At 36.0% G+C, this 15,410-nt stretch overlaps 1 protein-coding gene across 5 annotated transcripts in view; it reads right to left on the reverse strand.

The window, feature by feature from the left end:
• LOC116626202 (E3 ubiquitin-protein ligase HERC2) overlaps positions 1 to 15,410 on the reverse strand; it is a 219,770-nt gene that overhangs the window by 118,042 nt on the left and 86,318 nt on the right. For all 5 annotated transcript variants that reach the window (XM_032395408.1, XM_032395407.1, XM_032395406.1 and 2 more), the window contains 4 exons: positions 12,045 to 12,245; positions 7,949 to 8,177; positions 7,718 to 7,842; positions 2,187 to 2,365 (listed from right to left, as the gene is read on the reverse strand). In XM_032395408.1, the coding sequence (XP_032251299.1) occupies positions 2,187 to 2,365; positions 7,718 to 7,842; positions 7,949 to 8,177; positions 12,045 to 12,245 (734 nt within the window). The remainder of the gene's footprint in view (positions 1 to 2,186; positions 2,366 to 7,717; positions 7,843 to 7,948; positions 8,178 to 12,044; positions 12,246 to 15,410) is intronic.

Genomic DNA, 15,410 nt, shown 5'->3' on the forward strand with positions numbered 1-15,410 from the left:
TTAAAAAACGGGAAAAAGTTTTTTTAATTAGCCGTTACTACAATCTATGTAAAGAACTAGCTCTAAAACTTCCTCTTAAAACTTCACTGTGCATCCATATGGAAAGCAGGCTGCCCCCACACCAGCAGCATACCACCCGCCACTCTCCTAGACATGCCATTCTTCTAGACATGCATGCAGAGCCCCCTCCTCTCTGGACTTAGCTGCCTGAGCCAACACTCCAGGGCTCTACTTTCTCTATGTGTAGAAAATGAAACAAACCAGGAGCCAAGTTTACATAAAACAGTTTTGTTAAATAGAAGGACAACAATTTTCCATTGTCTAACAGCTGCCTTTCAGAAATCACCTTGCTTTTTTGGTCTTTTTTATTTGAATGACACTGAAACACTGGTTGACATGTTTCACCAAACAGTGTATGATCACTTCAGCCCAAGGTTTCTATGTTTATATTCTGATTCTGATTAATTCTTATTTACTCCCGATAGGGCCTTCAGAAATAATGCTCACCATTTATTTCAGCTTTTAAATTAAAACTTGTCTTAGAAAGTAATACACATTAATCCATGATATACACAATGAGGCAATGATATGAGTTTTAAAAGAAATAACTCTACCACAATGATTTTCTTTTCTATCTACTGCTTACTAATGAGAATAAGAATCTTTTCCTGTTTATCTCATACACTCCAATTTTCTCTTGTGTGAAAACCTTTAGATTCTCTAGTTCTACCTCACACACTCCAACCTCTCATCTGTTAAAAGTCTGCTCTTAAATATGACCTCACTAATATGAGGAATTCTTAATCTCAGGAAACAAACTGAGGGTTGCTGGAGTATGGGGTGGGGTGGGAGGGATGGGGTGACTGGGTGATAGATACTGGGGAGGGTATGTGCTCTGGTAAGCGCTGTGAATTGTGCAAGACTGTTGAATCTCAGATCTGTACCTCTGAAACAAATAATGCAATATATGTTAAGAAAAAAAAAAAAGAAGAAGAAGAAGATAGCAGGAGGGGAAGAATGAAGGGGGGAATCGGAGGGGTAGACGAACCATGAGAGATGATGGGACTCTGAAAAACAAACTGAGGGTTCTAGAGGGGAGGGGGGTGGGAGGATGGGTTAGCCTGGTGATGGGTATTGAGGAGGGTACGTTCTGCATGGAGCACTGGGTGTTATGCACAAACAATGAATCATGGAACACTACATCTAAAACTAATGATGTAATGTATGGGGATTAACATAGCAATAAAAAAAAAAAATTAAAAAATAAAAAAAAATTTAAATTAAATTTCAATGTAAACGCATATTTATGTGGTAGAGAAGTATGATAGGATGATCAATAAAGACTTTTTTTCCCCATTGTAAAAAAAAAAAAAAAGTCTGCTCTTAAAACAGTATGGAGGTTCCTCAAAAAGTTAAAAATAGAACTACCTTATGATCTAGCAATCATACAACTGGGTATTTACCCAAAGAATACAAAAACACTAATTCAAAGGGATACAGGCACCACTATGTTTACAGCAGTATTATTTACAATAGCCAAATTATGGAAGCAGCTCAAGTGTCCATCAATGATGAATAGATAAAGAAGATGTGGTGTGTGTGTGTGTGTGTATATATATATACACGCACACAATGCAATATTGATTCAGCCATAAAAAAAAAATGAAATCTTGCCATTTGCAATGACATGAATGGAGCTAGAGAGTACAATGCAAAGGAAAATAAGTCAGAGAGAAAAAGACAAATACCATATGATCTCACTCATATGCAGAATTTAAGAAACAAGACAAATGAGCAGAACGGGGAGGAAAAAAAAGAGAGACAAATCAAGGAACAGACTCTTAATTAGAGAACAAACTGATGGTTACCAGAGGGAACGGGGGCGGGGTGGGCGGGTGGGGGGGGATGGGTTAAACAGGTGATGGAAATTAAGGAGTGTACTTGTGATGAGCACAGAGTAGTTTACAAAGCTGTTGAATTACTACATTGTACACCTGGAACTAATATAACACTGTAAACTAACTGGAATTAAAATAAAAACTAAAAAAAAAAAAAAAAAGTCTGCTCTTTACCCCAAAACTTATTCAAGGTAACTTTCAGAGTATTTCCTCAATACTGGAACACATTTTTCAGACCTTAGTGAAAACCAATAATCCTCCTATTAAAATATATCTAATACTATTTACCTAAGAAGCTGTTGTATGAGCTGAACCAAAGGCAAACACTGTTTTCCAGAAGATTCATAGATCCCTGTATTAATAAGATCTTTATCCAATGGAGTCCTACTTCTGTGAAATGTTGAGGCATTGGCTTCTTGTTCATCAATTTCTTTTTCCTTCTGTGCTTCTTTTTTGGCTTCTATATCCTGTAATTCATAAAACAGAAACTGGTTACCAGTTATCTTAGGAGCAAGTGTGAAAGCACCCTGGGCTGAGCCCTGATCCCACAGCCTAGGTGTCCCAGCCTCTTTGCACTAACTCATAAACCACCTGATGACACTGGCCCACACCCACCTGTCTGAAATCCCATTACTCAGGTGCTCAGTTTCTAAACAGACTACTTGTCTTAAAAATCCAATGTCCAGGCTGCCATTGCTGATGGTCTCCAGCTTCCTTCTGGGAAGTCCCTAAAATCTTTACTCCTGATCTCAAAAATACCCAATGCGATCTGCCCCATACATGCACAGTCTGTTTTGCAAACATGAAGCAAGAACCCAAGAATGAGAAGATATATTCCCGATGACACATGTGTTCAGAATACAGAAAGAATTCTTACAACTCAACAATTAAAAGATAAATAAACCAATTTAAAATAAGCAAAGGGGGGCGCCTGGGTGGCTCAGATGGTTAAGCGTCTGCCTTCAGCTCAGGTCATGATCCCTGGGTCCTGGGATCGAGCCCCGCATCGGGCTCCCTGCTCTGCGGGAAGCCTGCCTCTCCCTCTCCCTCTCCCACTCTCCCTGCTTGTGTTCCCTCTCCTGCTGTGTCTCTCTCTGTCAAATAAATAAAATCTTTAAAAAATAAATAAATAAATAAATAAAATAAAATAAAATAAGCAAAGGATTTGAACAGACGTATCTTCAAAGAAGATATATAAATGGCTACTAAGCACATGAAAAGATGCTCCACATCATTAGTCATCAAGGAAATTCACACCTGTTAGGATGGCTATAATAGAAAAGTTGGGAGAGTAGCAAGCATTGTCAAGGATGTGAAAAACTAGAACCCTCATACATTCCTACTGGGGATGTAAAATGGCACAGCCACTTAAGAAAAAAAAATGTGGCCATTCTTCGAAACACTAAACATAGAGTTACCATAAAACTCAACACCTCCATTCCTAGGCATACACCTACAAGAAAAAAAAAATATGTCCACACAAAAACCTATACACAAATGTTTATAACAGCATTTTCATAATAACTTAAAAGTAGAGACAACTAAATGTCCATCAGCTGATGAATGTATAAACAAAATGTGCTACACCCATACAATGGAATATTATGTAGCAATTTTAAAAAATGAAGTACAACATAAATAAACTTTGAAAACACTAGACTAAGTAAAAAGAAGCCAGACATAAAAGGTCACATATTGTATAAATCAATTTATATGAAAAGTCCAGAGCCAGAAAATCTTTCAGAGACAGAAAGTACATTAGTAGCTGTCAATGGCTAGGAGGAGTAGGGAATAGGGGGTGACTGTTAAGGGGCACAGAGTTTCTTTTTGGAGTAATGAAAATGTTCTGAAATTAGATAGTGGTGATGATGGTTGCACAACTCTGTGAATATACAAAAAAACCACTGAATTATACACTTTTTAAAAGAGTGAATTTTACAGTATGTGAATTAGATCTCAATAAAGCTATTATTTAAAAAAAGGAAACAAAAAAGCAAAAAACAAAAATAGGAGGTATCTTTGCCAGTCAAATACAACCAATATTCATGAGGACTTACTATGTACCAAGCATTGCTCTAGTGACCAAATTTACTGTGAAAAAGCCAAAAAGTTCTTTCTTTCTGGGCTTTATTTTCTAACGACAAAAGCCAGAACAGTCTAAACACCAATAGTCCTTCCCAGTCCTGAGTAGTGTGGGGAGGAAGACCCAATCTTAGTGGTGGGATTGGAACTGGGCTACCCACCCTTAAGGATAAGAAGGCAACACGAATCAGAAAGGTCAAAAATGTGCATGCTTGGGGTGCCTGGGTGACTCAGTCAGTTAAGCATCTGCCTTTGGCTCAGGTCATAATCCCAGGGTCCTGGGATCAAGCCCCACATCAGGCTCCCTGCTCAGTGGGGAACCTGCTTCTCTCTCTCCCTCTGCCTGCCACTCCCTTGCTTGTGCTCTGTCAAATAAATAAATAAAATCTTAAAAAAAAAAAAAGTGCATGCTTTTGACCCAGCACAATTTCATTTCTAGAACCTTTTCCTAATTATAATTCTTATACTCAATGACTTATAATCTATAAAAATATATTTATAGTAGTAAAAATATCTAGAACTTAAATTGTCAATAATGGGCTGTTAAAAAAAAAAAAAAAAAGGAATAAGAAGGAATTCCTTTTCCATATGACAGACTTCCCCAAAGCAACAGAACAAATGGACATAATAAAATATTCAACACAGAAGACATGGCAACTTGATAAATAAAAAAGACACAAATTGATATATCATTGAGACTAATTCTAGCACCATAAGCAGTATCATTAGTAAACAACTGCATCTTTAAAAATCTGGAAGACTGGGCGCCTAAGTGGCTCAGTCGGTTAAGCGTCTGCCTTCGGCTCAGGTCATGATCCCAGGGTCCTGGGATCGAGCCCTGCATCGGGCTCCCTGCTCAGCCGGGGGCCTGCTTCTCCCTCTCCCTCTGCTGTTCCCTCTGCTTGTGCTCTCTCTATCAAATAAATAAATAAATCTTTTAAAAAAATAAAAAAATAAAAATAAATAAAAATCTGGAAGACTATACACCAAAACTATTAACAATGGATACTGGTATATTAACAATTCCTAAATGATGAGATTTTTGTTTATGCCTTTTTGTAGCTTCATAACAATTTTAAAATAAATGGCCATTAGTTATCTTGTTTTATGCACCTTAATTATATAGATCACAATCTATATATCTCTGTAGCCTGTCTACTCCCTGTAACACTTTCCCTCCCAACACCCCCCCAAAGGTCCCTCCCTCTCTCCAACAGGAAATGAAGAATAAACATTTGCTAAATAAATTAATAGGTTCTAGAGTTCAGCGTCACTTCTGATTTGCCTCCCTCTCAATTTTCATCTTATTTTTCCTTCCCTTCCCCTATGTTCATTTGTTTTGTTTCTTAAATTCCGCATACGAGTGAAATCATATAGTATTTGTCCCTCTCTGGTGACTTATTTCGCTTAGCAAAATACCCTCTAGTTCCATCCACATCATTGCAAGTAGCAAGATTTCATTCTTTTTGATGGCTGAGTAATATTCCATTGTATATATACACCACATCTTCTTTATCCATTCATCTGTCGATGGACATCTTGGCTCTTTTCATAGTTTGGCTATTGTGGACATTGCTGCTATAAACATTGGAGTGCATGTGCCCCTTCAAGTCACTATGTTTGTATCCTTTGGATAAATACCTAGTAGTGTAATTGCTAGGTTGTAGGGTAGCTCTATTTTTTAACTTTTTGAGGAACCACCATCCTGTTTTCCAGAGAGGCTGCACCAGTTTGCATTCCTAACAACAGTGTAAGAGGGTTCCCCTTTCTCCACATCTTCACCAACATCTCTTGTTTCCTAAGTTGTTAATTTTAGCCATTCTGACTGGTGTGAGGTGGTGTCTCATTGTGGTTGATTTGTATTTTACTGATGCTGAATGATGTTGAGCATTTTTTCATGTGTCTGGTGGCCATCAGTATGTCTTCTTGGAGAAACATCTTGAGGGGCAATGGGTGAGAGGAAGGGATAATTGGGTGATGGGCATTAAGGAGGGCATTTAATGTAATGAGCAGTGGGTGTTATATGCAACTGATGAAATCACTGAACTTTACCTCTGAAACTAATAAATAAATAATAGGTTCTAAAAATACTGCTTGGGTCATGTCAAGGTTACTGTCTGACCCACATGTGGACTGCCTCTGCCTGTTCACTATCACTGCTCCCATCAGGCAAGCTGTCACATGGAGCTTTGTGGAGAAGAGGAAGAAAAGGAAGAGGCTTGGAGTCAGCAAACCTGCCATTCACTAGTCTTGACACCTTAGCAAATCACTATACTTCTGTGGTACTTATGTTCACAACTATAAAATGAAAATTTAAACCACTTTTTCTACTCAACAAAGTTGACAAAGTTAAAAGAGAAAATGAAAGTAAAGTACACAGCACAGTACCTGGAAAATAACAGCTACACAAAGAACTGTCATTGTTCCTAACATTATATATACGATTTCTTCTATTTTTTTCAATTTAATCAAAGTATTTAGGTATGTTTTCAAAGATATTTTTTTATTTAAATTCAATTAATTAACATATAATGTATTATCGGTTTCAGAGGTAGAGGTCAGCGATTCATCAGTCTTATATAATACCCAGTGTTCATTACATCCTGTGCCCTCCTTGATGTCCGTCACCCAGTTACCCCACCCCTCAACCCCCCGCTCCAGCAACCCTCAGTTTATGTCCTATGATTAAGAGTCTCTTATGGTTTGTCTCCCTCTCTGATTTCGTCTTGTTTTATTTTTTCCTCTCTTCCCCTATGATCCTCTGTTTTGTTTCTTAAATTCCACATATGAGTGAAATCATATGATAATTGTCTTTTTCTGATTGGCTTATTTTGCTTTTAATATACTTAACTTCCTCTAATTTCATCAGTGTGAGTTTTTAAATAAAAAACTACTGCAACTATGAAAGCAACAAAAGAAGCTATGAATGATCATTAAGTACATGCAAATTAAAAACCACACTCCCCCACCCAGAATAGCTAAATTTATTAAGAATGACATGACTCATGTTGGTGAGGTCAAGAAAGAGCTAGAACTCTCACATAGGCTGGTTCAAATTAAATGGCATAGCCACTTCGGGAAACTATAAAAACACTCACCATAAGACCTAGCAAATTACAATTCAAAGTATTTACCCAAGAGAAAAACACGTGTTCACTAAAGAACTATACACAGCATGATCAAAGCAGCTTTAGACAATCAAAAATAATCAAATGTCTATTAACAGGAGAATGGATAAACAAATAGTGCCATAATCATACAATGAAATACTCAATGGTAAAAGCAATGTAGATGAGTTTGAAAATTATCAAGGCAAAATAAAGCAGACACAAAATAGTACATGATTCCACATATATGACATTCAGAACTGGCAAAACTAATTTAATCTGAGGGAGGCAGGGGAGCCCCAACTTTAAATGCAAAGAGGCACAATGGCACTTTCTAGGGTGATGGAATTGATTCATAATATGATTAGGGTATCTGTCACATTCATTTAAATAGACAAAAGTGGATATATTTTATCATACTTAATATCGCAATAAATTTTTTTAACTAGTAAGATAAAAAAAGCTTTAATTATAGAAAATATTTGGATGTTACTAAAAGTTTTATGTTTCAGTTTTTCAATTCTGGCAATAGGCTACTATTTCTTCACATGAGTACAGTGTTTCAATCTCAGCTCACTGCCAGGTAAAAATTGCCTCTGTCAGTTCACATACACACTCCTGGAAACATACCTGGATTTCTGCAGTAATGGCTGCATTTAAGGCCGACTCTAAGCCTCCATCAGCCATCAAGCTGCCCACCAGAAGATCAATCATGAATCGACGACCTGGACTTATGTTAACTTCATTGCCTGAAACTGGAAAGGGAAAGCACTTTTGCCAATGTGAGGTAAGCACCAACGCCTCTTGGCACCCTCTCGTGCGCCCAACCCATCTCCAGCCCTGCTCCTCACCCAAGCCCACCTGCACAGGGCAGGAGAGCAGAGAGTGCCCGGGCCCTCTCCTCAGCGGTGGGCAGAAGCACGGACCACCCGCTCTGCAGCACAGCCTGGGCAGCTGCCTGCACAGTGCTCAGGACACCCGCACTGCTGGCCAGGGCCACCACGGTCTGTTTCAGGCTGTTGAGGAGGACGCTGCCCAGACCTAAACCAAGGAATTCTGGGTCAACTTGGTGACTAATGGCAGCATGTAACTGAAAGGAGAAAAACAATTTTAATTTAGAAGCCCTAAAAACAAGTGGATTTCAAAACTTATTAAAGATTAAATAATACCTCAAATTGCATTTTATTTAAATAAGAAAGGAAAAGTTCTGATACATGAATTTTTTTAACCAGACTAAAAAATTTTACCCATACCAGATGAGAATTGAAGGTAAGGTATTTTTAAGAGGAATTTTTTAGGAGTGCCTGGGTGGCTCAGTTGGTTAAGTATCTGCCTTCGGCTCAGGTCATTATCCCAGGATGAGCCCCGCATCGGGCTCCCGCTTCTCCCTCTCTCTCTGCCTGCCACTCTGCCTACTTGTGCTCTCTATCTCTATGTCAAATAAATACATAAAATCTTTTAAAAAAAAAAAAAAAGAGGAATTTTTTAAACCCACTTTAAATACATATATGGAAGACCTCAAGATCAACAGAGAGGTTAAACAGTAACCTCTACCCCACCCCCAACCATCTGTACCAAACACAGATAAAGAGTGAATATAATACAACCAAAAAACTGTTAAAGATTATATAGTCAAGCTGAGAGTACACAAGGAAACTCCTCGAGAGCCAAACCAGAACTCAGAGAGACACAGATAGCAGGAGCTAACAGGTTCTGGGCTCTGAGGGCAGATCAAGGCCTTCGGGCATGAGATCCAAACTGCTCATGGCAGCCCACTGAGCCATTGAAGATCACCCGTCTATCACCAGCCAGCACTTGAAGGCAACAATACCCACGAAGGCTTTTGGTAGAAAGAGACCCCACAAGAAATCAGAGACCTGGCCTGGCCTGGGAGCAGATGTAAAATCAAATTCATACCAACCAACTAGGTATAGATATCACGAATCAAGAATTCAACACCAAAACATCTAAAGCCTGAGAAACACATGACACTTCAGAGACACAAACATAAAACTGCCCTCTAGGGACATCACCATAGCCAAAGGCAAAGAGATACCCCTAGCAAGATCTCCCCTGAAAGTGGTGTTACAGTCAGAAAGGACAAGCTACACTAGGTCACAAGGGAGAATCAAAGACAAAGCTCTTATAAGAGGCAGAACTCATGCCCCTAGAGTAGGCAGCAATATAAACATTGGAATGAGTCCATAAAAAGAGTAAATGTTCTGGGGTACCTGGGTGGTGCAGTCAGTTAAGCATCCAACTTTTGGTTTCAGCTCAGGTCCTGATCTTGGGGTTGTGGGATCGAGCCCTGTGTCAGGCTCTGCACTTAGCATGGAGTCTGCTTGGGAATCTCTCTATCCCTCCCCCACCCTCTCAAATAAATAAATAAAATCTTTAAAAAAAAAAAAAAAAAAGGTAAATGTTCTTAGAGATCAAGGAAGGCACAAAACCCAGAAGGTAAGACTATAATGAACAAAATGAAAGCCTTGAAAAAGACCCAAATATAAATTCTAAAAATGAGAAAAAAAGCTACAAGAATTTCAAAACTTATTAAAGATTATGAAAGATTAAATAATAGCTCAAATTGCACTTTATTTATTCAGAGAGGTCCTACCTCTCTGATGGGTGGCACATGGATTTAATGAATTATATATATAATGCTGCGATCATACAAGTATTTATTAAATAAATGGATAACTCAAAAATATGGAACATTCAGCTAAAAGATTTGGAAACTAAAAGAGAGCACTGAATGAAAAACCAGAAGGCAGAATGTAAAGACAGAAAGTGAACATTATAAAAGATAAAAAGATTTAAAAATATCAAAGAAGTTGCGATACTTGGGAAGACAAGAAAAGTTCTGCATAGAGAAAGAGTTCTCCAAGGGAAAAGTAGATAAAAAAGAGAGCAATTTCAATGGTAAATACTGAATATTTTTCAAAACTTAACAAAAATATGTAATCTCAAATTTAATGAGAATCATAACCTCAAGTTATACATACAAAAATAAATCCTCACCTAGACATAATATGTTAAAATTATAAAACAAAAAAAAATCTGAAAGGCTACCAAAAAGAAAGGCAAATTAGTTACAAAGAAAACAATTGTACCAATGTAACAATTCTCATCAGCAACAATAAAAATCAGAAGAACATCTTCAAAAACTGCTGATAAAATAACCTAAAAAGCTAAACCCTGTTAAATTATCTTAAAAAGCATTCAAGCAGAGTTTTCAGACTTTGTAACTCACAGACCTTGATGAAGAAACTTATGCAGGAGATACCCAGGCAGGAGAGGATGTAAGCAACAAAGACAAAACAAATTGGTTTAAAAAAAGAAAAGACCATATCAAAGTAAGTATGGTCTCTTAAAAAATGATGATTATGATGATAATAATCAATTGAAGGAAAATTTCTTTTCATGTCTTAAATCAGAAATGTATCTTACATATCACAATTGGGAGCATTTTTTTTTTAGGGGCACACACACACACACACACACCACAAATCAGTGTGTCTTAGATCCAGTGTAATAATAAACTGCCTGACAATTTAAACACACAAAGTGGAAAGGGGAGTACAGGTTTAATGCATCCTATAACCCCTATGTTTTTCAGGAAGAGAAGTACTGGTTAAGTTAATTAACACTTTGTGGAATTAAGAAATATTTAATTTTTCTGTAACATGATTAATGTCCAGAAATCAAATTGAAAAGCTTAGGAACAATTAAAGGTATTTGAAAAGAAACAACTGTTTTGGAAATTTTATCAAGAAATAAGAAAATTAAGAATAAACTTACACAAAACTAATCAGAAAACCTAAATTCAAATACATTAGCAATCACAATAACCGTAAAAAAATTAAATTCACCTAATGAATAAAGATTCTCAAATTGGATGCTTTTTAAGAATCAAGCTTTGTAAGTGAATTTTTAAAATGATACAACTAAAGCATAAGGACCGAAAGATGGAATAAAGCAACAGAAAAACTATGGCACCAGGCAAATATGGGCCAAAAGGTCAGTCCATAGCACTGACCAGACAGCAACATTGCTACAAACCAGGGAAGCAACAAACAACTGGGTAGATTCATGAAAGGGACCACAGTGGGCCTAATAAATGAGCTCCTACAGAAGACTTTAGGGAAGAGAAGTACTCTCCAAACTTCTGTTAATTTGATTAATGTAACTAAACATTACATTCATCTATGTGCTTTTTAGAAACCAAGGCAAAAATGGGGAGAGAGCAGAGGGGGACATGACTGGTTACATAGAAATCCTTGTATTATAAAGGGAAAAATTACTTTGTTAAGAAAAAACAATCTCTTGATATTCAGTCATAGGATTTTATTACCAAGAGAAATAGGATGACCAAAGATTTCAGCTATAGTTTTACAGAAAGAAGAAAGAAGAATGAATGAATGAAATGAATGAATGCAAGAAAGGAAGAAATGAAAAATATTTTTTTAGCTTTTCTTATTTTGACTTTTAACCTTAACCTTCCCTGTGACAAAGTGGAGGTACTACTCGAGGGAGCCCACGCTTACTGAGTTGAACTTTCACACTCCAGAGGAGAGATTGGCTAGCACATCCAGCTGGTCTCTCAATTAGCTATTGCCTCACCCAGTTGTTTCTCCACACAGAAGAACAGTAAATTCAAGATTGACTCCATGATGAATACAAACAAGCTGACTATCGCAAAAATAACACAATCCATTCACACACTTACCTGCATGCAAAGACTGACTTCCAGGATAAATTTAAGATAACTAGACTGATTTTTTTTAAACCTCATACAAATTATACTCCATCATAACCTAAATAACCTAATCTAAGTAATCTAAATACTTTAAACACTTTAAAATTTTCATTAGCAGTTCATTTAACAATATACATAAACATTATTACAAATACCTAAGACACTTACAAAGGGAGGGAGAGGAAATGAAATCATTAATACCTGAAGTCGTAGAAGATTCAGCGTTGCCACAGCCATGCACTCTTTCTCTTGAGGTGGGGGCCAGTCCGCAGTGCCATCCATCCCCTCACTTACTTGCCGCAATAGGAGGTCCAGCTGCTCAAAAGTCATTGAGCAGATGTCTACCACAAATGGGACACGGAGGCCAATGGACCACTCAGAACAAGACGACCAAGCGAAACTCTATGGACGAATCATAAGAACCTAAAATGAATCTACACATTCAGCTCTTGGACTGTTTCACAGGAGAGATTCACCATTATGAATTACAAAGATGCCTTAAATTATTACTCATTCATCCCTCTAACTGTCCCAAATGCATATATACTTTCATGGTTGTCTAGTTCATACACTATCAGTTTCCAATTTTCTTTCTCATTTTAGGACCCAATCTCATTGTACCACAAATAAAAAGATAAGAAGTTTAAAATCTTTTCACTCTCAAAATTATTGATACACATTAATCAGGCAGTGAGGATCATAATCCACTTGAACAGCTACAAGTAACTGTAAGTAAATAATAAAAGATTAGGTATATTTATCTGTAGAGCAACAACTAAAAAACTACACAAAGAGACAGTAAGTTAAAATGGAATACTAAAAATTATTCAAATAACCCAAAAGAAGTCAGGAAAAGATAAAGGAATAAAAGAGAGCAAGCAAAAAACAATGTTAGAAATAAATCCAACTTATAAATAATTACGTTATATTTAAATGGTCTAACCATACAAACAAAAAGTAGAAGTTGTCAGGATATATGAAAATCAAAACCTAACTATATGGTATCAACAAGAAATCTACCTTAAATAGAAAGATTAAAAAAGGCTAAGTAAAGGGATAGAAAACGGCTATATTAATATCAGACAAAGCAAACTTCAGAGGAAGGAAATTACTAGGGCTAAAGAGAGACACTATATATGATAAATGGGTCAATTCACCAAGACGATAGAACAATGTTGAACAATATGCATCTAACTATAAAACACATGGCAGTAAAAACTGGTAGAAATAAAAGAAGAAATAGATAAATCCAAAAACATAGTTGAAGATAGCAAAACTACCCTCCTAATAACACAGACCAGAGACAGAAAATCAGTAAAAACTAAAAGAAATGAACAAAACCATCAATGAACTAGAACAAATTGACATTTATAGAACACTCGGCAATAACAGAATACAGTCATATTTAGAATATTTAATCATAAAATAATTATCTAAAAGAATTGAAATCATATTTTCTCTGAACATAATAAAATTAAGCTAGAAATCAACAACAGAAAGTAGACATCAATAAAAACTAGATGAAAATAACTAGAAAAATCTCCAAGCACTTGAAAATTAAACAGGTTTCTACATTCCAATTAAAATGGTAAAATATTGATTCTAAGTAGACTGCAAAGAGTTAAGTATGTATATGATAAATCCTACAGCAACCACTAAAAAAACTATATAAAAAAATAAAGTCAAATTCAAAATAAGTGCAATACTAAAAAAAGTTCATATACTCCAAAAGAGGCAGGAAAAGCACAATAGAGGAACAAATAATAGAAAACAAACAAAAGCCAAACAACAAAATAGAAGACCTAAATCTATATATGTCAAAAATTACAGTAAGTATACCAATTAAAAGACAGATTGGCTCAAGAATTTTTTTTAAAAAATGCACCTATACATGTACCCAAGAAATTCACTCTATACATAATGAGATAGGCAGGTTAAAAGTAAAAGATGTAAATCTAAAAAAAGAACATGTATAGGACTTATACACTGAAAATGCTGATAAATGAAATCAAAGAAGATGTAAGTAAATGCTTAGACATACCATTTTCACTGACTGGAAGACTATATATAGCAAAACTGCCAATTCTCCACTAACTGGTAAGAGGTTGAACACAATTCCTATTAAAGTCCAAACAAGATATTTTTGCCAATATAGACAAGACTACTCTAAACATTATATGGTAAGGCAAAGGAACTAGAATATAAACTTCTTATATAGCTACAGTAAACAAGACCTATGATATTGGCAAATTCCCATGAATATATCTTATTTCAATTTAAAAATAATTTTCAAGTAAAAGGATGGAAAAATTACAGTATGCAAACACTAATTAAACGAAAAGTAAAGTACCTACATTAAAATCAGAGAAAAGAGACTTCAGTGCAAAGAACAACAAGGATAAGGGGGAAAACTGCATAATGATAGGTCAATTCACCAAGATGACAAACCTAAAGGCAAACCTAAATCTGTACACATCTTTAAAAAAAAAAAAAAAAAAGAGCTTCAAAATATATAAAAAACTGACAGACCCATCCTAAAATTTATATGGAATCTCAAGTGACCCCAAATAAACAAAATAATCTTGAAACAGAGAACAAAATTAGAAGACTCAAAATTCCTAATTCTAAACTTACTACAAAGCTACAGTAATCAAAACAGTATGGTACTAGCATAAAGTACCAATAAAATACTGGCATACAGACCAATTAAACAGAATGGAGAGCCCAGAAATAAGCTCTTGCCTGTATAGTAAAATGATTTTTGACAAGTACCAAGACCATTCAATGGGGAAAGAACAAGCTCTTCTACAAATGGTGCTGGGAAAACTGCAAAACAATCAAATTGGATCCTTACCTTACACCATATACAAAAAGTAACTCAGAATGGATCAAAGACCAAAACATAAAAGCTAAAACTAAAGCTATTAGAAGAAAACATTGGATAAAATCTACATGACATGGATTTCTTGGATATATATAACACCAGAAGCATAGGCAACATATGAAAAAATAAAGTGGACTTACTCAAAATTAAAACTTGTGTGCATCAAAGGACACTATCAACAGAATGAAAAGACAAGCACAGAATGGGGAAAAAATAGTTGTAAATCATATTACCTGCCACGGGCTTAATATCCACAATATATCAAGAACTCCTCAGTAAGGAAAGGAAAAAAAAACACAATTCAAAAGGGGCAAAAGACTTAACAGACATTTCTCCAAAGAAGATATACAAATGGTCAATAAGCACATGAAAAGATGCTCAAGAGCTTTTCTATGGGAAGTGCAAATGAAAACCACAGTCCAATACCACTTTGTACCCACTAGAATGGCTTCAAACAAACAAACAAAAGCAGAAAATAACCAGTATGAACAAAAATGTGGAGAAATCGAAACCCTTGTGTCTATCTGGTGGGAATGTAAAAATCATGCAGCTGCTGTGAAAACCGTTTGACAGTTTTTCAAATTCCCCATAATTACCATATGATCCAGTGATTCTACTTCTAGATATATACTCAAAAACACTGAAAGTAGGGACTCAAATAGACATTTGTACACTAATATTCA

This window comes from Phoca vitulina, unplaced genomic scaffold (assembly GCF_004348235.1).
Source record: "Phoca vitulina isolate PV1807 unplaced genomic scaffold, GSC_HSeal_1.0 scaffold84, whole genome shotgun sequence".
Lineage (NCBI taxonomy): Eukaryota > Metazoa > Chordata > Mammalia > Carnivora > Phocidae > Phoca > Phoca vitulina.